This window comes from Coregonus lavaretus (genome assembly GCF_964263955.1).
Source record: "Coregonus lavaretus genome assembly, chromosome: 8".
Lineage (NCBI taxonomy): Eukaryota > Metazoa > Chordata > Actinopteri > Salmoniformes > Salmonidae > Coregonus > Coregonus lavaretus.
This window is the reverse complement of record NC_139995.1, coordinates 61035331-61062502: the sequence shown is the minus strand read 5'-3', so window position 1 is coordinate 61062502 and position 27172 is coordinate 61035331. Positions and strand designations below refer to the sequence as shown.

Below are 27172 nucleotides of genomic sequence, written 5' to 3'. Positions count from 1 at the left end.
ATTTAAGAATATTTATTTTATATGTATACTTTTTTTGGGGGTTTGTGTGTGTGTATGTATGTGTGTGTGTATATGTGTGTGTGTGCGTATGTAGGTATGCACATGTATGTATGTGTGTGTGTGGATGTGTATATGTGCACATATGTATATATAAATCACTATTTTTTTTAAATTATTTTAAAATTATTTTTTTAATATTTTAATTTTTTTGATTGGTTCAATTTATCAAAATCCTTGTTCCCTTCTCCTAACCCACAATATGTAACTGTACTGCTGTCTATGTCAATATGTAACTGTACTGCTGTCTGTCGGTTACGGATGGTTTATGTTTGGACCGGCATTGCTTAGCAATAGAATCTTGTGATGATACATCTCAGGGATTGACCCAAGATGAACCTTAAGTGCGCAACATGTTTAAGTTGCAACTTATTCTGTTTAGGTTTATTAGATGCTAATTGAACACTTTAAGTGCGGGAGCCTCCTCAGTTCATATGTTAGTAGAAGTTCTAGGATAGTGAGAGGTGAGCGTATAGTTGGGATTTTATTTTTGTTTTACCTCTTGTTCGAGACTTCCCCAGCATTATTGTGGGAAACGCTGAAGGCTTATTTGAGAGGCTGTATCATCTCCTTTCAGACTGCCAGGAGTAGGCAAAACAGAAAACAATTGGTAGAACTGGAGGGACAAATTCACTTACTGGACAGGGAGAATGCTAGACATCCATCTATGGAGAAACATAAAAAAAATATGTCTTTAAAATTTAAATACAATCAGATCCTCTCGGCTAAAATTGCTAAATCTTTTCTCTATGCCAAGCAAAAATATTTTGAGTTTGGTGACAAACCACACAAATTATTCGCCAGACAACTTCCAAAAAATGTGAGTGACCGAATGATTCACAAAGTTAAATCTGCATCTGGGGAATTACTCTCCTCCCCCAAAGACATCAATGACAGATTCCGTCAGTTTTATGAGACTAAAGCGGATCCTAACCCCTTAATTATGCAAAACTTTTTGGAGGACTGTAATCTTCCTGCCCTGAACCAGGAAGACTCTAACTTCCTGAATAAGGAAATATCTCTTGAAGAAATTAGAGAAACAATTAAATCTCTAAAGAGTGGCAAGACCCCGGGACCAGATGGATACCCTGGTGAATTCTATAAAACATTCAGCAACATGCTATCTCCCTACCTGCACAAAATGTTGGTTCGGGCCAATGAGGATGGAGCTCTCCCATCTACTTTGGATGAGGCGTTTATTACAGTTATACATAAGAAGGGTAAAGATCCGGAAGAGGTAGGGTCATACAGACCAATATCCCTCCTTAATACAGACCAAAAGATTTTAGCAAAAACTCTGGCTAACAGGCTTAGCACTTTAATTGGCAAATTGGTCCATTCGGACCAGACCGGCTTTATCCCTAATAGAAACTCATTCTTCAATCTCAGGCGCCTCTTCAACATTATGTATTCTCAGAGGTTACCTAACGTGGACCTTGCCGTTATATCTCTTGACGCCGAAAAGGCCTTTGACCAAGTTGAGTGGCCCTATCTATTCAAGGTCCTACAGAAATTTAAATATTGGAGATGGGTTCATAAATTGGATCCAGCTTTTATATAGGAACCCCTGTGCGAGAATACTCACTAACCAATCAATGTCGCCCCGATTTAACCTTCACAGAGGGACAAGGCAGGGTTGTGCGCTGTCGCCTATGCTCTTCGCCCTAATTATTGAACCTCTCGCTCAAGCGATCAGATCTCATTCAGCAATACACGGCTATAATACTAAAGATACTCTAAATAAGATTTCCCTATACGCAGATGATATTCTCCTCTATGTAACAGAACCCCACGCTAGTATTCCAGCTATTCTTGAGGTGATTAATTTGTTTGGTACCTTCTCGGGATACAGAATAAATTGGAACAAGAGTGAATGAATGCCCATACGGTTGCAAAACACCTCCTGGCTAGAACATCTTCCAGTTAAGTTATCTTCAGAAAAATGTATCTACCTTGGAATTGTAGTTACCAAACAATACTCCTTACTATTTAAAGAGAATTTCCCTTCTCTGATGCAAAATCTCAAGGCAAACATACAATTTTGGGGAACTCTCCCAATTTCTCTGCTCGGAAGAATTAATGCCATTAAAATGGTCTTCCTCCCACAACTGCTCTACCTATACCAGAACATCCCAGTATTCATACCTAAATCCTTTCATAAACAACTGGACTCTATTATCAATCCTTTCATCTGGGATTATAAAACACACAGGATAGGTAAAAAAACACCGGTGTAAATCCAAGATGGAAGGAGGATTGTCTCTCCCAAATGTTATATTTTACTATTGGGCCGCTAACCTCCGCGCTGTTACGTTAATGCTGGATGACGCACCCCCGCCACCCAGCTGGCTTAGCATGGAGCGGGAGGAGTGTCACCCCTTCTCTATTGGCATGGAGCGGGAGGAGTGGCACCCCTTCTCTATTAGCATGGAGCGGGAGGAGTGGCACCCCTTCTCTATTGGTGCCGTGATTTTGTCACCTGTCAATCTGGAGATGTCACTTTCCCATAACAATCCTATTATACATAGCACAGTCCGAATCTGGAAGCAAATTAAAGCCCACTTTGAGCTTAGACCAGTATCATTCATGCTCCCTGTTGCCAGGAATCTCTCCTTTGCCCCCTCTAACCTTGATAACACCTTTGAGCGATGGGGAGAGTTGGGGATAAGTACCATAGGGGATTTATATATAGGAGGGACCTTTGCTTCCTTTGAAGCGCTGAGAGAAACGTATAACCTTCCCAGAAGTAACTTTTTCAGATACCTACAAATTAGAGACGATGTTAGAAAACACCTGCCAACATTTGAGAATGCTAAACCTTCCATGTTTGACGGATGCATAAAAATATGCCCCACCTCAGACAAACTGATATCTCGTCTATATGACGCTTTTCAATCTGTTAGCGCACCCTCTACAGATGCCATTAAGGCAAAATGGGAGGAAGAACTAGGGACGGATATTTCGGTGGCAGACTGGGAGGATAGCTTGGAGTATAGCCACACCTGCTCCATTAACTCCAGACATCGTCTCATACAATTTAAGGTATTACACAGATGACACTATTCCAAAACTAAACTGCATAGGATATTTCCTGATCCATCCCCTATGTGTGATAAATGTCAGGCTGAGCAGGGTCCACTACTCCACTGCTTTGCCCTATGCTCTAGCCTGTATGGTTATTGGTGTGGAATATTTGGGGTCCTCTCTGAAGTTCTGGAGACTTCAATAGACCCAGACCCGCTTCTGATAATCCTGGGAGTGTCCGACTCCCTAAACGGATTAACCAACTCCCAAAAACAACTCATCTCTTACAGTCTCATTTCGGCAAAAAAATGTATCTTGTTGTTTTGGAGAAGGAGGGAAGCGCCCTCTACCAAATTATGGCTCAGCGAATTGGCAAACACTGTACACTTAGAAAGAATTAGATATACAGTGATCCCTCGCCACTTCGCGGTTCACTTATCGCGGATTCGCTATTTCGCGGATTTTCATAATGCATTTTTTTTTTTTTGGTGCATTGTGCTCTGCATTCTGATTCGCTAAAAACTCACTCCCGCTTCTTGTATCAAAACATGCTACGAATTGTGCTATCATTTTGTCGTCTCGTGCAGTTATGTGTACGTACATAAAACAGCTTGGCAAATTTACATTAAGTTGGCCAAATTATCTTGTAATTTCGAACATCTCCTAAACCCATAATGTCGACGAAACGGCCTGGACCGACAAAAGCACCTGCGGATGGGCCCAAACGGCGGAAGATGCTACCTATCTCAGATAAAGTTAAACTTCTGGACATGCTAAGGGAAGGTAAATGACAAAGCCACAAAGCGACGATGAAAGAGAAGAGGGAGAAGAGGACACGAGAGATGAGGAGGAAGGACTAACGCTTGGTCGCTTAGCAACCATGGTGCGAATGGCCACTGAACTTAAGCGAGTAGCTGAGGAATGGGACCCTTTGATGAGCCGTTCATTACAGTTCTCCAACGTAATCGATGGTGGCATGTCGGTGTACAAGGATCTTTTTGCAAAGAAGAAAAAAGAGCGACAACAGCTGCCTATCACTATGTTCTTCTCCCGAACAAACACACCTGCACCGCGGGCTTCAGAAGAAGAGAACACTGCAGAGCGCAGTCAGGATGCAGCGGCCCAGTCTGAAGAGCAGTGAAACGGCCTACACGTGAGTCACTGTATTTGTATACATGTAATAGTTGCTAATTGTAAAAAAAAAAAGTTTTCTATTTCGCGGATTTCACTTATCGCGGGTCATTTTCGGAACGTAACCCCCGCGATAAACGAGGGATTACTGTATTCTGAACAATAAATTATCAACATTTGATCAAATCTGGCAGCCTTTCCTCTCTTACCTGGACCAGTCGGTGCTGTGAATTTGTACTTTTTAACGCACTCTCAATTGTCATATTGTAATCTACCTTTGGGCAGCGTGTGCTGGCCCCGCCAGCGGGAGGGGAATAGGGTGGGGGGGGTAAAGGGGGGTATAAGTGGGGGGGTTACATCTACCCTTTTTCTTTCTACCTGTCCCTGTTCTGTATGTCGTGTTTTGTAATATTTGTTTTGTGTCCAGAACTCTGGGTCTTGTTGTTCATGTCTGTTCTCTTATGTTTAGATAAGAACTGTACACATGTCTTTCATACCTATACACCATTCTTGTGTGTGTTCAATACTTATGTAAAAATATTATATTTTTTAATACATTCGCAAAAATGTCTACAATCCTGTTTTTGCTTTGTCATTATGGGGTATTGTGTGAAGATTGATGAGGGAAAAAAACTATTTAATCAATTTTAGAATAAGGCTGTAACGTAACAAAATGTGGAAAAAGATAAGGGGTCTGAATACTTTCCGAATGCACTGTAGTATAGTTTTTGTCATAACTGACCTGTGTATTTGACCAAGGTGCGTCCGGTGGAGATCTCCCAGAGTTTGGCGACCGAGTCTTTCCCAGTGGAGAGGACGTACTTGGAGTTCTTAGAGAAGACAGCGGAGCAGACCTCCGCCCCGTCATGAGCCTTATCAAACGTCATCACACAGCGGTTAGACACGCCGTCTCCGTCCTTACTGCACGTCACGTAGCTGGAAAACAGAATAAATCAAATCAAATGTTATTTGTCACATACACGTGTTTAGCAGATGTTATTGCGGGTGTAGCGAAATGCTTGTGCTTCTAGCTCCGACAGTGCAGTAATATCTAACAAGTAATATCTAACAAGTAATATCGAATAATTTCACAACATATACCCAATACACACAAATCTAAGTAAGGAATGGAATTTAAGAATATATACATATATGGACAAGAAATCAGAGGGTCAGGGGTTAGGGTCGTTGGTGTTAAGGTCAAGGGTCAGGGGTTACCTGTTAGCATTAGGGTTGTAGCTAACTCCACTGATGGAGTCAGTGTGTTGGTCTAGAGGGTTGCAGGAGACGAAGCATTGGAAGGTGTTGACGTCGTAGAGGCGGAGGGTCGGGTGCTGCGTCCCCACCAACAGGAAGTCGCCTGACGGGTGGAAAGAGATGGACCGCAGCATCTCGGCTTCCTGCGGGGAGGAGACACACATGCATCACTTCCTGCGGGGAGGAGACACACATGCATCACTGTTAGTGACATGACACAGATCTGTGTAGATCTAATCTTTGTTAACCAATAAAGGTGTTTGATAATCAGAGTGTGAGGTGCTATTTCAGGATATCCTGGTGGGTTAGGAAGAACTCACAGCCCTAAAAAAACAACGTTTAACTCTGCCTATAACGCACCTGTGCGTGTTTGAAGGCCCTCTTGGCAGAGGGCTTGGAGTAGTCGAAAAGTTTGAGGGTGTAGTCACGTGACCCTGATGCCAGGATCTGTTCCGTGGGGTGGAACGCCAGACACGTGACCTCATCCACGTGGTCGTACAGTGTTCTGATCACAGGGTGGTTCTCCATGTTCTGCTGGGCCGTCTCATTCATCATCACCTAGAACACACAGGAACATTTTTTACATTGTCTGCAGAACAGTGTTCTGTTCACCGGGCTCTGGACAAAAGTAGTGCACTACGCAGGGAATAGGATGCATCCTGATTAGTGCACTACACAGGGAATAGGATGCATCCTGATTAGTGCACTACGCAGGGAATAGGATGCATCCTGATTAGTGCACTACACAGGGAATAGGATGCATCCTGATTCTCTGCACCTCCAGTCATGGATTTAACAACGGTGGAAACTCCAAGCCAATACTTTTTAATCCATGAGTGTCAAGTGTACAATTTAGGAGAAGGGTGAAGAATTGGGACTTAGCCCATGCCAGACATAGCCTCCTCTGCATCTCACCTCTATGGGCGCTCTTGGCCAGCATGCGTTCTGTGTCCAGGACTTTGATGGAGGCGTCTGCCGAGCCCGTAGCGATGAGCTGCCCGTCCCGGCTGTATGTGGCGACACGACAGGGACCTTAATGGGACGTCACGTAGCAAGTCTCGTACTCAGACGCCTCGGGGGACATGCTCTGGACGTCAGCGTCAAACTCCAGGTCGATGCCAACGCCCGGAGCCTCCATGTCAGACCGCCCGATGGCATACTGCACCACACTGTCGTCATTCTCCATGCCTGGGGATGAACAGCGCAATACAGTTGATTAAAACTCTGTGGCACAACACCGTAGACAGGTTGCTAGCATACTGCACTGTCGCCATTCACAATGCAAGATTGATAGATGAAATGATGGAGCAATACAGTTCCAACCCAAAACAGTGACACTGCAGACATGTAACTAGTATCCTGATATGGACACCCAGGAGTAGGTAAAAGTATCCTATAAACACTGACTGATCTAACGTGAGTTTTGCAGTTGGTTGAGGTTAGGATTTGTGGAGGAACTGTGCCTAGAGACATTGTCAAAGCAATAGATTGTTACCCCCACCCCACTCACTCACCCATCCATCTTTTTTGGCCATAATTAGCCCCTTGACCAGGGATCGTCAACTAGATTCAGCCGAAGGGCCGGAACAGAATTACAAATCATTTGTAGACTGCAAGAAGCCCAAACAGATATAATATTTGACTATAACAATAATTTCAATCCTTGCTTACGTTTGTATATGATCATGTCTCTCTATTATGCGCGGGAATACTTGGGAAAAGATTTCCAAAATTAAATCACTTGGAGCTGATTTCCTGGTGCTTTCAGTCTTTTATGTCAAACAATGAAAATTCCACCAAAGATTTTTTCTCAGAAAACTTGGGGGGCCAAATAAAACCGCCCGGGCCGCCAGTTGGGGAACCCTGCCCTAGACAGTGATCTAACCTAATGGCTTAGGTAAGGGTCTATGGAAGTTAACCCTAGACCAACGCCTATCCAGAGACGGTAGTAACCCCCCCACTCACCTATCTTGGCCAGCTAGTAACCCCTATCTTGGCCAGCTAGTAACCCCTATCTTGGCCAGCTAGTAACCCCTATCTTGGCCTAGGGTTAAGAGTTAGTACAAACCCCCCCACTCACCCATCTTGGCCAGCTGCATGAGGTTTTCTGAGGGCGACAAGACGCTTTGCGGCTTGACCTCTGTGATCAGGTTGTTAGCCATGTTGGTGTAACCATCATACAACAGCTGGCTGATGATCAGCCGGTAAAGGTGCTGGCGGTCCTGAAGTGTCGGTTTGGGACGATACATCTCGGCTCAGGCTTCAATGGGACGAGTACAACTTGGCTACAATGGATCAAAACATGGTCAGCATTAGTTGCTATCAATACGGTTTTTATTATCGACTTGTACAGCTAGCTAGCTCACTATCATGCGACTGTTATCAAAACCATCCACAACGCCATAAATCGGTTATCTAACCTACAATGCGAGATAGTTAAACTTAGTTATTAGCTAGCTAACTAGCAAAGTACAGTAGCTATCTACAACATAACAATTCGTGAGTGACAATCACATTACAACCACACATATTACAACCACACATCTTAGGGCGGGAAAAGCATCATGTAAACGGTGAACAAGCACCTTATGTTTGCAATAATAACTTGCACCGACCGAGTTTAGTGAACTAAAATCAAATACGTTATGTTCAATGAATGAAATAACTTTAATTTAGCTAGCTACAGTAGCTAGCTATCCCAACATTGTGCAAGCTTCGACTGCACCAAACGTACGCTTACGTACAACACAACAAGACTATCAAACTGGTCAGCGGCGCTGCGCTTTACGTCACTTACGTTACGCCTCATATCTGTGCGTCTCTACGTAACAAGGCGTGTGCTCGTTCACGACTTTCAACATGGCGACGGGCTTCAAGTCAACTTTTAACAACTAAACAATAGCAGAAGACTATGGCTGCAGTTGAGGAGGCAGTTCTCATCGGACTGTGTGATGGGGCAATCGATTCCAAGCGATATCCGACGTCTTACTTGACGAACAAAATTGGCGACCAACCGGACAAGCTTCCAGTGATATCATGGCAACATCCCCGCTGTGGTCTATGCAACGCTGCCCTGGCCCATGTGGTGCAGGTGTACTGCCCACTGGCGGCGTCTCCCTACCACCGCACCCTGAATGTGTTCGCCTGCCCCGGGCAACAGTGCAGCGGACAACCAGAGAGCTGGAGGGTTCTGCGTTCTCAGTGTCTGGAATCAGAGGTCAGAACCAACCCTGTGGTCCAACCATCAGGCCACGCCCCAGTTAAAGAGGTTCCCATGACAACCACATACTGGTGTGATGGGACTGATGACTGGGGCGAGGAAGAGGGGGAGGGAGATGGATGGGACAAGGCCCAGAACCAGGCTCATATGGAGGGAGGGGACCCTGACCCTGACCCTGAGATCCTCTTGCCCACCGGGACCTCCTCTGAGGTGGATGTGAGTGGCAAGTTTCAGGATCTCAGTCTGGAAGTTGGAGAGGTGGAGGAGGAAGGGGAGGTTCTGGGTAACATCCCCACCTACAGACCTTTCTACATCAGTGTGGTGGAGGAGACTGACCTGGGTGATCAGTCAGACCTGGAGCACGCTGAGAGCCTGCTGAGGGAGTACAAGCAGAGAGAGGGAGTAGAGAATATGGGGAGCTCCGAGGGGGGAGGAGGGGAGGAGAAGTACGAGAAGGGTAACCCCAGACATGGAGACGCAGCGTTCTCCCGCTTCATGAAGAGGATCTCTCTTTGTCCGGAGCAGGTGTTGCGGTACAGCTGGCACGGGTCTCCTCTCTTCTTGTCTGACCCCCCCTCGGACCTGCCTTGGATTAAACCTGGCTGCTGTCACTGTGGAGGAATCAGGGTGTTTGAGTTCCAGCTGATGCCTGCTCTGGTCAGCCTGCTACAGAGGACAGACGCAGGTGCAGGGAGAGGGTCGAGGTCGGCGGTAGAGATGGAGACGGGGCTGGAGTTTGGTACAGTGATGGTGTTTACCTGTAGAAACAGCTGTTGGTCGTCAGGCTCAACCTCACCTGTGGAAGAGTTCATCTATCTACAGGCAGATCCAGACCAGAAACTCTTCAAATAACTGACTCATTAACCACGTTTCCATCCAGTTTTTATGCGAGTGAAGTCATACCTTATTTAAAAAAACCATGCGACAGCTGTGATGGAAACAGGAAGTTTCGATACAATTATGAAGTTTTGATAACATTTGATAAATGCGGACAAATCATTTTTCCGTTCGACATGGTGGGATGTTTTTGTGTCTGTAATGAGGAAATGGAAACACCTTTTTATCCACAAATATTGGTATAATACCCATCATATGGAAGTAAACTTGAAGTCATGTGATGATATGGTGTGTGGTCCTCCCACTACGACTCAGGAAACCATGCAGTTTATTAGGCTACTGATGAAATAAGTTATGATGAACTTCACAGGGTGGTGAAAGGGCACGGTGATGAGCTTGATGCTCTTTTCCAATAAATATCGAGGGTCTTATTCTGGTGCCATGATGATCGATGCTTGACTGCTGTTTGACAAATACAAATATTACGCTCTTCTCCATAATAATCTCATCATGTAGACTAGCCCACCTTCACAGCCTACCTGCTCCGAGCTGTTGGCCAGAGCGCAGGTGCCAAGACCAGAGGAGGTACATTTGCTATTTAACGCAATAGTTTTTGTGACAAAACTATCAGTAGAGTGGAAAATGCGATGGAAACACATTTAACTTTATATGTTTATTCGGTACATGAAAACTTTTAAGATGCACTATGCAGAAATCGCTCCACCATTTCCTGGTTGCAAAACATTAGAATAGTTCGCCTAATTTCAGTTTATGTGACAAAACAAGCAAGTACAGTGTAGAGAATCATTGTACCATCTAAACCGCTGTGAAATATATTTTCTATAACCAAAATATTATATTTGAAGCTGTTTGAAGCTGGTGTACAAAACCGAAAGCTAAAGACGCAAAAATGAAATTTAAGCATGGGAAGCATAGAAATAGCGCACATAGAACAGATCTACCACCTCTTAGACTGGCTGTCAATGAGAATGACAGATCTATAACTTACATTTCTATGTGAATTTGGTCAGGTCGCCCAACAAGTTACAAATTGCAGCTATAAGCGAAACATAATGTTTTTGTGTTCAGTACGACGTCACGTTCAGATTTTTATCCGCATGAAGTCCGTTTGTTGGAAACACCACTAGTGGGAAAATGCACATATTTTCTTTATGCAGATTTCACCTATTGGATGGAATAACTTTGTAATGAAAGAATAAAGATGTTTCTTGCTTTGGTTTGGAAAGAATAAAGAATCCAGAAAGTGATACATTGTTTGCCAAAGAGTCTTTCATTTTATAGTAGTATTTATCACTAGAGAAATAATGTATAAAATAAAAGGGCATGAGTAAGAACTGAAGAACATTCTCATGATTATTTTCGCTACCTTGGCTACATTATAGAGAAACTATGTAATGAAACATAGAATCCATAGGAGGGCGCTGACATCCCAGCAGGTGACATTGAGTTCTATAGTTGCCATGGCGCCCTAATAGCAGCCTAAGCACAGAGCTCCTGTAAATGTGAACATATTGTAACGACCTGCACAGACAGCTGTGTGTTATGCTGTTCGTTTGTTGTGTTCACGGGGTCCGACATTCCAGTCAACCTGCTATCTGCCAACCAAGGGAATGCCTGGAATGTTCTGGGGTTGGCAGGGGTGTGGAGCGGCGGGTGGGGGGGTTGGCAGGGGTGTGGAGCGGTGGTTGGGGGGGGTTGGCAGGGGTGTGGAGCGGTGGTTGGGGGGGGGTTGGCAGAGGTGTGGAGCGGTGGGTGGGGGGGGGGTTGGCAGAGGTGTGGAGCGGTGGGTGGGGGGGGGGGGGGGTGGGGGGGTTGGCAGGGGGGTGGTGGGTGGGGGGGGGGTTGGCATCACTAGTTTAAGACCATGCTTAGCCATTGTTCTCTCTCTTACGTCTGTTCTTAACAAGAGGTGGTCACGGTTGTTTTATACTGTTATCCTTGATTTATTTGGCGTGGGCTACGGCCAAACAGTAACCTGGGTTGAGTTTGGTTAATAAACTGGGAATTCGTCAACTCAAACCTCTGTCTGGACAATTGTTCATTTATGATCTAGCCAGGTCATTACAATATTTAGTTATATTTAGGTGTTTTTCATTGTTTATTAATCAGCTCTTTTGTTTTTGATAACGTCAAGTTTTTATTTCATATATCTGGTGTTTTTGAGCCACAGATTTGCAGGTTGACTGACAGGTCAACACTTTTTGGCTTGGCTAGCTGGCTTTTGTTTGAAAAATGCATCTGGACACAGTACCATCTTTTTTTGTTTCACCTGGCTGCCAATTCCATATCTTTTGAGAACATCATTTGAGGAGTCACCTGAAGCGTGAGAGGAACGGTAGACAGAGGAATTACTGCAGCGCTGAGACAGAGGGCTCGTAATGAGGACGTCTGGCTACTACTCTGAACAGAGGGCTCGTAATGAGGACGTCTGGCTACTACTCTGAACAGTGATCTTTCTGGCGCCCAGAGCTGCTGAGTGGGTGCTACACAGAGTGGAAGAGTCTGTCCCGTGGCCACATGAGTCAGGCTGGTTCCCAGACTTGCCCTCTACATGAGCATCAGCAGACTCCATCACCGTCATCTACCGTCCTCTGACCAAATCTCTCTGCTCAAGCCATGAACCATCTTCAGATGAAGCAGCTTTCGAAGACTTGGCGTCTATCGGTTGACCAGTCATGACATATTGCTTTTTTTTGTGTTTTTTTTTGCTCTTGAAGTGCTTTGAGGTTCTATGAAAAGCACTATAGAAATGTACTAAATGATAATTATTATTGTTGTACAGTCAACTGGGCGGTGTGGTCTACTGTACAATCTTCACCTTTCTGGCTTTGTTTTGGTATTTCTCTGAATGTAATGTAGCCTCTATGTGGGGAAATGAGAGGCTGATATGTGAGGACACATAGACTGAGTCCCAAATGGCACCCTATCCCTATTCCCTATATATAGTGCACTACCTTTGATATAGAACCATATGGGCCCTGGTCAAAAGTAGTGCACTATATAGGGAACATGGTGCCATTTGGGATGCAGTTATAATGTACATTGAAATGGTCACGCACAGAGGAAACCTGAAGATGCTGCTTTCCACAATGTCATTCATAATGCAGAAGGACATTTTTAGATTGTACTGTATTTATTATGGCTCCTCATTAGTTCCTGCCAAGGCAGCAGCTACTCTTCCTGGGGTTTATTATGGATCCCCATTTAGTTCCTGCCAAGGCAGCAGCTACTCTTCCTGGGGTTTATTAAGGATCCCCATTAGTTCCTGCCAAGGCAGCAGCTACTCTTCCTGGGGTTTATTATGGATCCCCATTAGTTCCTGCCAAGGCAGCAGCTACTCTTCCTGGGGTTTATTATGGATCCCCATTAGTTCCTGCCAAGGCAGCAGCTACTCTTCCTGGGGTTTATTATGGATCCCCATTAGTTCCTGCCAAGGCAGCAGCTACTCTTCCTGGGGTTTATTATGGATCCCCATTAGTTCCTGCCAAGGCAGCAGCTACTCTTCCTGGGGTTTATTATGGATCCCCATTAGTTCCTGCTAAGGCAGCAGCTACTCTTCCTGGGGTTTATTAAGGAGCCCCATTAGTTCCTGCCAAGGCAGCAGCTACTCTTCCTGGGGTTTATTATGGATCCCCATTAGTTCCTGCCAAGGCAGCAGCTACTCTTCCTGGGGTTTATTATGGATCCCCATTAGTTCCTGCCAAGGCAGCAGCTACTCTTCCTGGGGTTTATTATGGATCCCCATTAGTTCCTGCCAAGGCAGCAGCTACTCTTCCTGGGGTTTATTATGGATCCCCATTAGTTCCTGCCAAGGCAGCAGCTACTCTTCCTGGGGTTTATTATGGATCCCCATTAGTTCCTGCCAAGGCAGCAACTACTCTTCCTGGGGTTTATTATGGATCCCCGTTAGTTCCTGCCAAGGCAGCAGCTACTCTTCCTGGGGTTTATTATGGATCCCCGTTAGTTCCTGCCAAGGCAGCAGCTACTCTTCCTGGGGTTTATTACGGATCCCCATTAGTTCCTGCCAAGGCAGCAGCTACTCTTCCTGGGGTTTATTACGGATCTCCATTAGTTCCTGCCAAGGCAGCAGCTACTCTTCCTGGGGTTTATTACGGATCCCCATTAGTTCCTGCCAAGGCAGCAGCTACTCTTCCTGGGGTTTATTATGGATCCCCATTAGTTCCTGCCAAGGCAGCAGCTACTCTTCCTGGGGTTTATTATGGATCCCCATTAGTTCCTGCCAAGGCAGCAGCTACTCTTCCTGGGGTTTATTATGGATCCCCATTAGTTCCTGCCAAGGCAGCAGCTACTCTTCCTGGGGTTTATTATGGATCCCCATTAGTTCCTGCCAAGGCAGCAACTACTCTTCCTGGGGTTTATTATGGATCCCCGTTAGTTCCTGCCAAGGCAGCAGCTACTCTTCCTGGGGTTTATTATGGATCCCCGTTAGTTCCTGCCAAGGCAGCAGCTACTCTTCCTGGGGTTTATTACGGATCCCCATTAGTTCCTGCCAAGGCAGCAGCTACTCTTCCTGGGGTTTATTACGGATCCCCATTAGTTCCTGCCAAGGCAGCAGCTACTCTTCCTGGGGTTTATTATGGATCCCCATTAGTTCCTGCCAAGGCAGCAGCTACTCTTCCTGGGGTTTATTATGGATCCCCATTAGTTCCTGCCAAGGCAGCAGCTACTCTTCCTGGGGTTTATTATGGATCCCCATTAGTTCCTGCCAAGGCAGCAGCTACTCTTCCTGGGGTCCTGCAAAATTAAGGCAGTTACAGTGGGGGAAAAAAGTATTTATTCAGCCACCAATTGTGCAAGTTCTCCCACTTAAAAAGATGAGAGAGGCCTGTAATTTTCGTCATAGGTACACGTCAACTATGACAGACAAAATGAGAAAAAGAAATCTAGAAAATCACATTGTAGGATTTTTAATGAATTTATTTGCAAATTATGGTGGAAAATAAGTATTTGGTCAATAACAAAAGTTTCTCAATACTTTGTTATATACCCTTTGTTGGCAATGACACAGGTCAAACGTTTTCTGTAAGTCTTCACAAGGTTTTCACACACTGTTGCTGGTATTTTGGCCCATTCCTCCATGCAGATCTCCTCTAGAGCAGTGATGTTTTGGGGCTGTCGCTGGGCAACACGGACTTTCAACTCCCTCCAAATATTTTCTATGGGGTTGAGATCTGGCGACTAGCTAGGCCACTCCAGGACCTTGAAATACTTCTTACGAAGCCACTCCTTCATTGCCCGGGCGGTGTGTTTGGGATCATTGTCATGCTGAAAGACCCAGCCACGTTTCATCTTCAATGCCCTTGCTGATGGAAGGAGGTTTTCACTCAAAATCTCACGATACATGGCCCCATTCATTCTTTCCTTTACACGGATCAGTCGTCCTGGTCCCTTTGCAGAAAAACAGCCCCAAAGCATGATGTTTCCACCCCCATGCTTCACAGTAGGTATGGTGTTCTTTGAATGCAACTCAGCATTCTTTGTCCTCCAAACACGACGAGTTGAGTTTTTACCAAAAAGTTATATTTTGGTTTCATCTGACCATATGACATTCTCCCAATCCTCTTCTGGATCATCCAAATGCACTCTAGCAAACTTCAGACGGGCCTGGACATGTACTGGCTTAAGCAGGGGGGCACGTCTGGCACTGCAGGATTTGAGTCCCTGGCGGCGTAGTGTGTTACTGATGGTAGGCTTTGTTAATTTGGTCCCAGCTCTCTGCAGGTCATTCACTAGGTCCCACCGTGTGGTTCTGGGATTTTTGCTCACCGTTCTTGTGATCATTTTGACCCCATGGGGTGAGATCTTGCGTGGAGCCCCAGATCGAGGGAGATTATCAGTGGTCTTGTATGTCTTCCATTTCCTAATAATTGCTCCCACAGTTGATTTCTTCAAACCAAGCTGCTTACCTATTGCAGATTCAGTCTTCCCAGCCTGGTGCAGGTCTACAATTTTGTTTCTGGTGTCCTTTGACAGCTCTTTGGTCTTGGCCATAGTGGAGTTTGGAGTGTGACTGTTTGAGGTTGTGGACAGGTGTATTTTAAACTGATAACAAGTTCAAACAGGTGCCATTAATACAGGTAACGAGTGGAGGACAGAGGAGCCTCTTAAAGAAGAAGTTACAGGTCTGTGAGAGCCAGAAATCTTGCTTGTTTGTAGGTGACCAAATACTTATTTTCCACCATAATTTGCAAATAAATTCATTAAAAATCCTACAATGTGATTTTCTGGAGAAAAAAAATTCTAATTTTGTCTGTCATAGTTGACATGTACCTATGATAAAAATTACAGGCCTCTCTCATCTTTTTAAGTGGGAGAACTTGCACAATTGGTGGCTGACTAAATACTTTTTTCCCCACTGTATATACAATTAAAAACATTTCACAACAGATTTCACAACATATTAAGTGTGTGCCCTCAGGCCTCTACTCTACTACCACATATCTACAACACAAAATCGATGTGTGTGTGTGTGTGTGTATAGTGCGTATGTTATTGTGTGTGTATGCATGGGTCTGTGCCTATGTTTGTGTTGCTTCACAGTCCCCGCTGTTCCATAAGGTGTATTTATATCTGTTTTTAAATCTGATTCTACTGCTTGCATCAGTTACCTGATGTGGAATAGAGTTCCATGTAGTCATGGCTCTATGTAGTACTGTGCGCCTCCCATAGTCTGTTCTGGACTTGGGGACTGTGAAGAGACCTCTGGTGGCATGTCTTGTAGGCTATGCATGGGTGTCCGAGCTGTGTGCCAGTAGTTCAAACAGACAGCTCGGTGCATTCAACATCTCAATACCTCTCACAAATACAAGTAGTGATGAAGTCCATCTCTCCTCCACTTTGAGCCAGGAGAGATTGACATGCATATTATTAATGTTTGCTCTCTGTGTACCTCCAAGGTCCAGCCGTGCTGCAGCGTGTGTCTGTGCCTGTGTCTCTTCACAGTAATTTTTCTTGGTCCCTCTTTGTGGCACCTGACCACACGACCGAACAGTAGTCCAGGTGTGACAAAACTAGGACCTGTAGGACCTGCCTTGTTGATAGTGATGTTAAGAAGGTAGAGCAGCGCTTTATTATGGACAGACTTCTCCCCATCTTGGCTACTGTTGTATCAACATGTTTTGACCATGACAGTTTACAATCCAGGGTTACTCCAAGCAGTTTAGTCTCCTGAACTTGCGCAATTTCCACATTACACGTTTTTGTTGAGGTTTAGGGTTTAGTGAATGATTTGTCCCAAGTATAATGATTTTAGTTTTTGAGACATTTAGGAGTAATTAATTTCTTGCCACCCATTCTGAAACTGCCTGCAGCTCTTTGTTAAGTGTTGCAGTGATTTCAGTCGCTGTGGTAGCTGTCGTGTATAGTGTTGAGTGATCCGCATACATAGACACACTGGCTTTACTCAGAGCCAGTGGCATGTCATTAGTAAAGATTGAAAATGGGGCCTAGACAACTGCCCTGGGGAATTCCTGATTCTACCTGGATTATGTTGGAGAGGCTTCCATTAAATAACACTTTCTGTGTTCTGTTAGACAGGTAACTCTCGATCCACAATACAGCTTCTACCCCCAAGCCATAAGACTTCTGAACAATTAATTAAATGGCCACCCAGACTATTTACATTGACACCCCCCTCCATTTGTTTTTACACTGCTGCTACCCGCTGTTTATTATCTATGTATAGTCACTTTACCCCTACCTACATGTACAAATTACCTTAACTAACCTGTACCCCCACCCATTGACTCAGTACCGGTACCCCCTGTATATAGCCTCATTATTACCTGGACTAACCTGTACCCCAGCCCATTGACTCGGTACCGGTACCCCCTGTATATAGCCTCATTATTACCTGGACTAACCTGTACCCCAGCCCATTGACTCAGTACCGGTACCTCCTGTATATAGCCTAAAAAAAAATACCCTAAATATTAAAGCTGACAGTCTGCACTTTAACCTCATAGTCATTGCATCATTTAAATTCCAAAGTGCTGGAGTACAGAGCCAAAACAACAATGAACTGAGCTGCAGGACAGGAAGGAAACTGCACAGGGATGTCACCATGAGGCCATTGGTGATTTTAAAACAGCTACAGAGTTTAATGTCTGTGAAAGGAGGATCATCAACATTGTAGTAACTCCACAATAATGACCTAAATGACAGAGTGAAAAGAACAATACAAATATACAGAATACAGAAAAAAAACAGCCAGGCCACCCGTGATAGAATTTAGTATTCGACGTCCATCCATGTCTGTGGACGTCGGGAGATTACGTGGAAACCGGCCACTAGGGGCATCAGTGAGCACTGTTACCTTCAAGTAGGTTTTGTGTGTGGTGGACAGGGATGGTCCCCTGGGGCCAGTATGAAAAATGTATGCACTCACTAACTGTAAGTCACTCTGGATAAGAGTGTCTGCTAAATGACTAAAATGTAAATGGTGGATGGGCATAAGCATCTGCCTCTGTTGCTAAAGGTTGCATGTTCAAATCCAGCGATATAAATAGTTTTTTAGATTTAGGTTTTAAGCCTATCCCAAACCTTTCTGAGTTAATGTCTAACCTTAAGACTACAGAGTTAACAGCCTAATTAAGACTACAGAGTTAACAGCCTAATTAAGACTACAGAGTTAACAGCCTAATTAAGACTACAGAGTTAACAGCCTAATTAAGACTACAGAGTTAACAGCCTAATTAAGACTACAGAGTTAACAGCCTAATTAAGACTACAGAGTTAACAGCCTAATTAAGACTACAGAGTTAACAGCCTAATTAAGACTACAGAGTTAACAGCCTAATTAAGACTACAGAGTTAACAGCCTAATTAAGACTACAGAGTTAACAGCCTAATTAAGACTACAGAGTTAACAGCCTAATTAAGACTACAGAGTTAACAGCCTAATTAAGACTACAGAGTTAACAGCCTAAACTTAACCTTAACATTTTACGTTTGGAACAACTTTGAAATGTTACGTTTGAGAAACATGGATGAACGTTTAATTCTGGTGTGAGACTGTGAGAGCTAGTTGAAGAAAATTCTCTAAAACGACGTTGGAGGCGGCTTATGGTAGAGAAATTAACATTCAATTCTCTGGCAACAGCTCTGGTGGACATTCCTGCAGTCAGCATGCCAATTGCACGCTCCCTCAAAACTTGAGACTTCTGTGGCATTGTGTTGTGTGACAAATATGCACATTTTAGAGTGGCCTTTTATTGTCCCCAGCACAAGGTGCACCTGTGTAATGTGCACCTTGAGACCAGCCACCCGGACAGCTGACGAAACTGGGGGTTTGCTCAACCGAATAATTTCTGCACAAACTGTCAGAAACCGTCTCAGGGAAGCTCATCTGCGTGGTCGTCGTCCTCACCAGGGTCTTGACCTGACTGCAGTTCGGAGTCGTAACCGACTTCAGTGGGCAAATGCTCACCTTCGATGGCCACTGGCACACTGGAGAAGTGTGCTCTTCACAAATGAATCCCGGTTTCAACTGACAGCAGACAGCGTGTATGGCGTCGTGTGGGTGAGCGGTTTGCTGATGTCAACGTTGTGAACAGAGTGCCCCATGGTGGAGGTGGGGTTATGGTATGAGGAGAAATAAGGTACGGACAACGAACACAATTGCATTTTATCAATACCAATTTGAATACACTGAGGCCCATTGACATGCCATTCATCCGCCGCCATCACCTCATGTTTCAGCATGATAATGCACAGCCCCATGTCGCAAGAATCTGTACACAATTACTGGAAGCTGAAAATGTCCCAGTTCTTCCATGGCCTGCAGACTCACCAGACATGTCACCAATTGAGCATGTTTGGGATGCTCTGGATCGACGCGTACGACAGCTTGTTCTAGTTCCCGCCAATATCCAGCAACTTCGCACAGCCATTGAAGAGGACTGGGACAACATTCCACAATCAACAACCTGATCAACTTCAAGACTTCCTTAAAGATGCATTATGCAGAAATTGCTCCGCCATTTCCTGGTCTGCCTAGTTTCAGTTTGTGACAAAACAAGCAAGTATAGTGTAGAGAATCATTGTACCATCTAAACCGCTGTGAAATATATTTTCCATAACCAAAAATATTGTATTTTCAGCTGTTTGAAGCTGGTGGACAAAACCGACAGTAAAAGACGCAAAAAACAAACTTAAGAACGGGAAGCAAAGAAATAGCACATAGAACAGATCTACCACCTCTTAGACTTGCTGTCAATGAGAATGACAGATCTATTAAACACATTTCTATGTGACGCTGGTCAAGTCGCCCAAAAAGTGACATATTGCAGCTTTAATATTAGAGATTGCGCAGCAGCTGTTGTTAACAGAGATACACACCCCCTCCCCTGAGCTTCCCCGACGCCACCGTTCTGTCTTGCCAACGTATAGAAAAACCAGCTAGATTTATATTTACTATGTGCTTGTTCAGCCACGACTGGGAGAAACAGGATATTACGTTGATAGGATAGTCTCGAACGGAGCTCATCCAGTTTATTCTCCAGTGATTGCACGTTCGCCAATAGAACGGAGGGTAGAGGCCGTTTATCCACTCTCCGACGTAGTCTCGTCAGGTATCCCACACCCCGGCCTCTATAGCGCCGTCTCCTCCTTCTTAGAGTGTCGGGGATCTGGGCCTGCTCCGGGATAATCAATATGTCTTTTGTCTCCGACTCATTGAAGTAGAAGTCCCCCCTTACATAACCCTCCCCTTACATAACCCCCCCATAACCCTCCTCTGGACTAGATTTTTTTTTTTAAAGACTAAACCCTCCCCTTGACTGAAATTGAAAAAGCATGTCCAACTGAACCAACTGCTTGGCCTAAACCAACCGTCATCCTCAGTCAGCAGTGGGATGGCCAGACAGCTCCCCATAACCCTCCCCATCCTCAGTCAGCAGTGGGATGGCCAGACAGCTCCCCATAACCCTCCCCATCCACAGTCAGCAGTGGGATGGCCAGACAGCTCCCCATAACCCTCCCCATCCTCAGTCAGCAGTGGGATGGCCAGACAGCTCCCCATAACCCTCCCCATCCTCAGTCAGCAGTGGGATGGCCAGACAGCTCCCCATAACCCTCCCCATCCTCAGTCAGCAGTGGGATGGCCAGACAGCTCCCCATAACCCTCCCCATCCTCAGTCAGCAGTGGGATGGCCAGACAGCTCCCCATAACCCTCCCCATCCTCAGTCAGCAGTGGGATGGCCAGACAGCTCCCCATAACCCTCCCCATCCTCAGTCAGCAGTGGGATGGCCAGACAGCTCCCCATAACCCTCCCCATCCTCAGTCAGCAGTGGGATGGCCAGACAGCTCCCCATAACCCTCCCCATCCTCAGTCAGCAGTGGGATGGCCAGACAGCTCCCCATAACCCTCCCCATCCTCAGTCAGCAGTGGGATGGCCAGACAGCTCCCCATAACCCTCCCCATCCTCAGTCAGCAGTGGGATGGCCAGACAGCTCCCCATAACCCTCCCCGTCCTCAGTCAGCAGTGGGATGGCCAGACAGCTCCCCATAACCCTCCCCGTCCTCAGTCAGCAGTGGGATGGCCAGACAGCTCCCCATAACCCTCCCCGTCCTCAGTCAGCAGTGGGATGGCCAGACAGCTCCCCATAACCCTCCCCGTCCTCAGTCAGCAGTGGGATGGCCAGACAGCTCCCCATAACCCTCCCCATCCTCAGTCAGCAGTGGGATGGCCAGACAGCTCCCCATAACCCTCCCCATCCTCAGTCAGCAGTGGGATGGCCAGACAGCTCCCCATAACCCTCCCCATCCTCAGTCAGCAGTGGGATGGCCAGACAGCTCCCCATAACCCTCCCCATCCTCAGTCAGCAGTGGGATGGCCAGACAGCTCCCTGAAGGCCACAGAGACAGGGGCAGTCTAACTCTCATTAGCCAGCATTTGAATCAGAAACACGTTCAACCACGTGGCCAAAGCCAATGGGACATGTTTAAACATCTCCCCCTCATTCTTCTCCTGCACCTCCTCCACTTAAGCCAAGACCAGTTTCCTCCCTACAGTAAGTACCAGCTGAAGTTCCTAAACCAGCAGAGGCAGACTCCTTTAAGACTCTTCCTAATGCAGAGACACGCGCAGGACCTCACCTTAGCACTGACTAGAGACCAACCTAATGGAACAACTAGCCAACCACCAGCATTGCATCCATACAGAGCCTCCATTCACCACTCACCATAACAGCATATACCATGTCTATACAGACTTACCATACACCACCATCTATCAGACCTACCATACACCACCATCTATCAGACCTACCATACACCACCATCTATCAGACCTACCATACACCACCATCTATCAGACCTACCATACACCACCATCTATACAGACCTACCATACACCACCATCTATACAGACCTACCATACACCACCATCTATCAGACCTACCATACACCACCATCTATCAGACTTACCATACACCACCATCTATCAGACCTACCATACACCACCATCTATCAGACCTACCATACACCACCATCTATACAGACCTACCATACACCACCATCTATACAGACCTACCATACACCACCATCTATCAGACCTACCATACACCACCATCTATCAGACCTACCATACACCACCATCTATCAGACCTACCATACACCACCATCTATCAGACCTACCATACACCACCATCTATACAGACCTACCATACACCACCATCTATACAGACCTACCATACACCACCATCTATCAGACTTACCATACACCACCATCTATCAGACCTACCATACACCACCATCTATCAGACCTACCATACACCACCATCTATCAGACTTACCATACACCACCATCTATCAGACCTACCATTCACCACCATCTATACAGACCTACCATACACCACCATCTATACATACCTACCATTCACCACCATGTATACAGACCTACCATTCACCACCATCTATATAGACCTACCATTCACCACCATCTATCAGACCTACCATACACCACCATCTATATAGACCTACCATTCACCACCATGTATACAGACCTACCATTCACCACCATCTATATAGACCTACCATACACCACCATCTATACAGACCTACCATACACCACCATCTATACAGACCTACCATTCACCACCATCTATACAGACCTACCATACACCACCATCTATCAGACCTACCATACACCACCATCTATACAGACCTACCATACACCACCATCTATACAGACCTACCATTCACCACCATCTATACAGACCTACCATACACCACCATCTATCAGACCTACCATTCACCACCATCTATACAGACCTACCATACACCACCATCTATCAGACTTACCATACACCACCATCTATACAGACCTACCATTCACCACCATGTATACAGACCTACCATTCACCACCATCTATATAGACCTACCATTCACCACCATCTATACATACCTACCATTCACCACCATCTACATAGACCTACCATTCACCTCCATCCACACAGGGCCACCCTGCACTCCCACCCATCACCTTAATAGAGAGAGATAATTAACTTCCACTAGACCGTCAGCCAGCCACTCCTGTCAGAGCCACAACAACACCAGACCGTCAGCCAGCCACTCCTGTCAGAGCCACAACAACACCAGACCGTCAGCCAGCCACTCCTGTCAGAGCCACAACAACACCAGACCGTCAGCCAGCCACTCCTGTCAGAGTCTCAACAACACCAGACCGTCAGTCAGCCACTCCTGTCAGAGTCTCAACAACACCAGACCGTCAGTCAGCCACTCCTGTCAGAGTCTCAACAACACCAGACCGTCAGCCAGCCACTCCTGTCAGAGCCACAACAACACCAGACCGTCAGCCAGCCACTCCTGTCAGAGTCTCAACAACACCAGACCGTCAGTCAGCCACTCCTGTCAGAGCCACAACAAGTCAGTATGTTACTCCTGTCAGAGTCTCAGAAGAGAATCACAGTGCTTCATCAGTCACAGGCTTAGAACAGGGTCAGTGCAGGTCTGCTACACCTGTCAAAGCCTTTGTATAAAACTATTCACAGCAGCATCACTAGTTCAATCTGATAATCTTGCTTTAGTTAAGAGTCAGCATGCCAAACCACCCACATCCCCAGTACAGAGCATTTCCTCCGAAACATCAGTACATGGGCAGTCTGCTGCACCCAAAACGTCTTCCACACCAAGCCAATATCCTGCTGACACTGACTGGCCCGTCATCAGACCATTCCCACTCTCTAGGCAGGATATGATGTCAGAACCTCCGATAAAAAGGCAGAATATGAAATCAGAGAGACAGGATGTGACATCAGAGCCTCAGAGAGACAGGAAGTGACGTCAGCGCCTCAGAAAAACAGGATATGAATATCAGAGCCTCAGATGGCGAGACAGGACATGACATCAGAGCCTCAGATGGTGAGACAGGACACGACATCCGAGCCTCAGATGGCGAGACAGGACATGACATCAGAGCCTCAGATGGCGAGACAGGACATGACATCAGAGCCTCAGATGGCGAAACAGGACATGACATCAGAGCCTCAGATGGCGAGACAGGACATGACATCAGAGCCTCAGATGGCGAGACAGGACATGACATCAGAGCCTCAGATGGCGAGACAGGACACAACATCAGAGCCTCAGATGGCGAGACAGGACACGACATCAGAGCCTCAGATGGCGAGACAGGACACGACATCAGAGCCTCAGATGGCGAGACAGGACATGACATCAGAGCCTCAGATGGCGAGACAGGACATGACATCAGAGCCTCAGATTGCGAGACAGGACATGACATCAGAGCCTCAGATGGCGAGACAGGACATGACATCAGAGCCTCAGATGGCGAGACAGGACATGACATCAGAGCCTCAGATGGCGAGACAGGACATGACATCAGAGCCTCAGATGGCGAGACAGGACACGACATCAGAGCCTCAGATGGCGAGACAGGACATGACATCAGAGCCTCAGATTGCGAGACAGGACACGACATCAGAGCCTCAGATGGCGAGACAGGACACAACATCAGAGCCTCAGATGGCGAGACAGGACATGACATCAGAGGGAAGAGCTCCAGCTCTGGTGTTCTGTCACTGAAACACAGAGGACAGTAGATGATGTGACACAGGGGAGGACAGTAAAGCACGAGACACAGGAAGTAATTGAAACACAGGAGAGGTCATTAAAGGATGCGACACAGTGTAGGGGGACCTTAAAGGATGTGACACAGGAAGTAACTGGATCTCCGAGTCAGATGGGCCCAGTAGAGCCTTCATCATTGTCGTGTCGCGTCGGCTGCCGGTGGCTATTGCTGTCAAACAAAGAAGTCCGCTTAAGCTGTACCTTGATTAGAAGTCTTTATTCATTATCACAAGCTTACAGCATAAGTTTACAGACTCGCGAGGTCTGGAGAGCAGTGTCCTCCAATTCTAATGGCTGCTCTGCCCTTTCTGTGTCTAGCCCCTATTTATAAACAATGCAAAAAGATGGGTGGCTCCCTCTTCTGGCCAATCACCAGTCTCCCCTGTCTACAACACTCTTCCTGTCTGTTGTATGTGGCGTTACACTAAAACATTCCCTCTTGATACTAAAATCAACATTCTTTCAGTTCCACTTAAAAACATTTAACAACAGCATAATCCCAATACACGACATCATCACAACATGAGAACAACAGAAGTTTCTCTGGTGATGAAGAGTTTCAGCATGTTGTCATGACCAGGACCAGCCCCCAGACACTCTGTCTGATCCTCTTACTGAGACTGAGACATCACAGATGATGGAAGCGGCTCCTCTAACCAACACACAGCAGCAACTGGTTGTGTTTCACCTGACCCAGGATTATCTCCTCAGAACCACCCAGACACCAACACCGTCCTGGAGACCTCAGGACTTCCTTTCCAGAACCACCCAGACACCAACACCGTCCTGGAGACTTCAGGACTTCCTTTCCAGAACCACCCAGACACCAACACCGTCCTGGAGACTTCAGGACTTCCTTTCCAGAACCACCCAGACACCAACAACATCCTAGAGACTTCAGGACTTCCTTTCCAGAACCACCCAGACACCAACAACATCCTAGAGACTTCAGGACTTCCTTTCCAGAACCACCCAGACACCAACAACATCCTAGAGACTTCAGGACTTCCTTTCCAGAACCACCCAGACACCAACAACATCCTAGAGACTTCAGGATTATCTCCCCAGATCCACCTAGACTCTATCAACATGCCTGAGAACCGGGGAAACCAGTCTAGAACTCCCCAGAACCACACAGGCTCCAGCTATGCCACAGAACCACATAGACGATGTCAACATGACTCCAACTCTGCCTCCGAACCGGGGAAAACCCAGTCTAGAACTCCCCAGAACCACACAGGCTCCAGCTATGCCACAGAACCACATAGACGATGTCAACATGACTCCAACTCTGCCTCCGAACCGGGGAAACCCAGTCTAGAACTCCCCAGAACCACACAGGCTCCAGCTATGCCACAGAACCACATAGACGATGTCAACATGACTCCAGCTCTGCCTCCGAACCGGGGAAACCCAGTCTAGAACTCCCCAGAACCACACAGGCTCCAGCTATGCCACAGAACCACATAGACAATGTCAACATGACTCCAGCTCTGCCTCCGAACCGGGGAAACCCAGTCTAGAACTCCCCAGAACCACACAGGCTCCAGCTATGCCACAGAACCACATAGACGATGTCAACATGACTCCAGCTCTGCCTCCGAACCGGGGAAACCCAGTCTAGAACTCTCCAGAACCACACAGACATCAACACTGTCAAAGAGACTCTGCTTCAGAACCACACAGACTCGCTGTGTATGGTTTGGTACAGACCGTGACTTCAGGATACCTTCCCCAGAGCCACACAGACACCAACACAGTCACAATGCTGCATCAGAACCACAAGGTCACTTATCAATGTGACTCCAGTGACTCCAGCTATGCCTCGGAGAACACAAGTCACAGTGACTCCTGGATACGCTCCAAAGAACCACACAGACACTATCAATGTGACTCCAGTTAGTCTATCTCTGTCTCAGAGAACACCAGGTGGTGCTGGTGGCTCTCTGGGAAGTGTGGAACCAGCCAGGAGACAGATGGAGACAGGAGAAGAACAAGGCCTCCCTCTGCGCCTCCCTCTGTGCCTCCTCTCCCGAGGAGCACCTCCTCCTTTCTCCGGAGAGGACAGTCAGTGAAGGAGTCAGCCTCTCCCATCAGGTCTGGACTGACCGGGACCTTGGTACTGCTGAGAAGAAGGTTGTCTTCCTCCCTAGCAAGACGGCTTCATCTCCCCACAACCATGTCTGGGACAGTCCTGGAGAACCTTACCCACCTGCACCGCTGGTCTTTCCTGGTCTCCTACCTGGAGCACCCAACTGACCTGCAGCCGACCACAGTCCCACAGCAGGTAACACCTCTCATTAACATGTATTGGTTCATATTCTAACACTGACTCTTGGTGAAGTCAAAAAATTAATTTAGTAAAATGCTCAAAACGGAATTGTATGAACCAGTTGAGTATCATGAAAGCTGTGGAATAATTTCAGTATGTTTCTTTTGTCTCCACAAGGTGGCAGAAGGCGATCATAGTTCCTTTGTACCAGTTGATT

At 46.3% G+C, this 27172-nt stretch overlaps 2 protein-coding genes across 2 annotated transcripts; one reads left to right on the top strand and one right to left on the bottom strand.

Annotated features, from left to right (window-relative positions):
• Nucleotides 1-650: 650 nt before the first annotated feature.
• Nucleotides 651-8143, bottom strand: cstf1 (cleavage stimulation factor, 3' pre-RNA, subunit 1). Its single transcript, XM_084167252.1, is given in 9 exon segments — nucleotides 651-722; nucleotides 4955-5148; nucleotides 5431-5612; nucleotides 5830-6027; nucleotides 6385-6394; nucleotides 6396-6502; nucleotides 6506-6657; nucleotides 7550-7754; nucleotides 8055-8143. Coding segments are annotated over 8 exon segments (1047 nt in total). The 5' UTR covers nucleotides 7719-7754; nucleotides 8055-8143; the 3' UTR covers nucleotides 651-687.
• Nucleotides 8144-8323: 180 nt separating this feature from the next.
• pdcd2l (programmed cell death 2-like) lies at nucleotides 8324-10787 on the top strand. Its single transcript, XM_084166751.1, has one exon. It carries the CDS (start codon nucleotides 8381-8383, stop codon nucleotides 9539-9541), a length of 1161 nt encoding a protein of 386 aa, XP_084022877.1. The 5' UTR covers nucleotides 8324-8380; the 3' UTR covers nucleotides 9542-10787.
• The last annotated feature ends 16385 nt before the right edge of the window (nucleotides 10788-27172 follow it).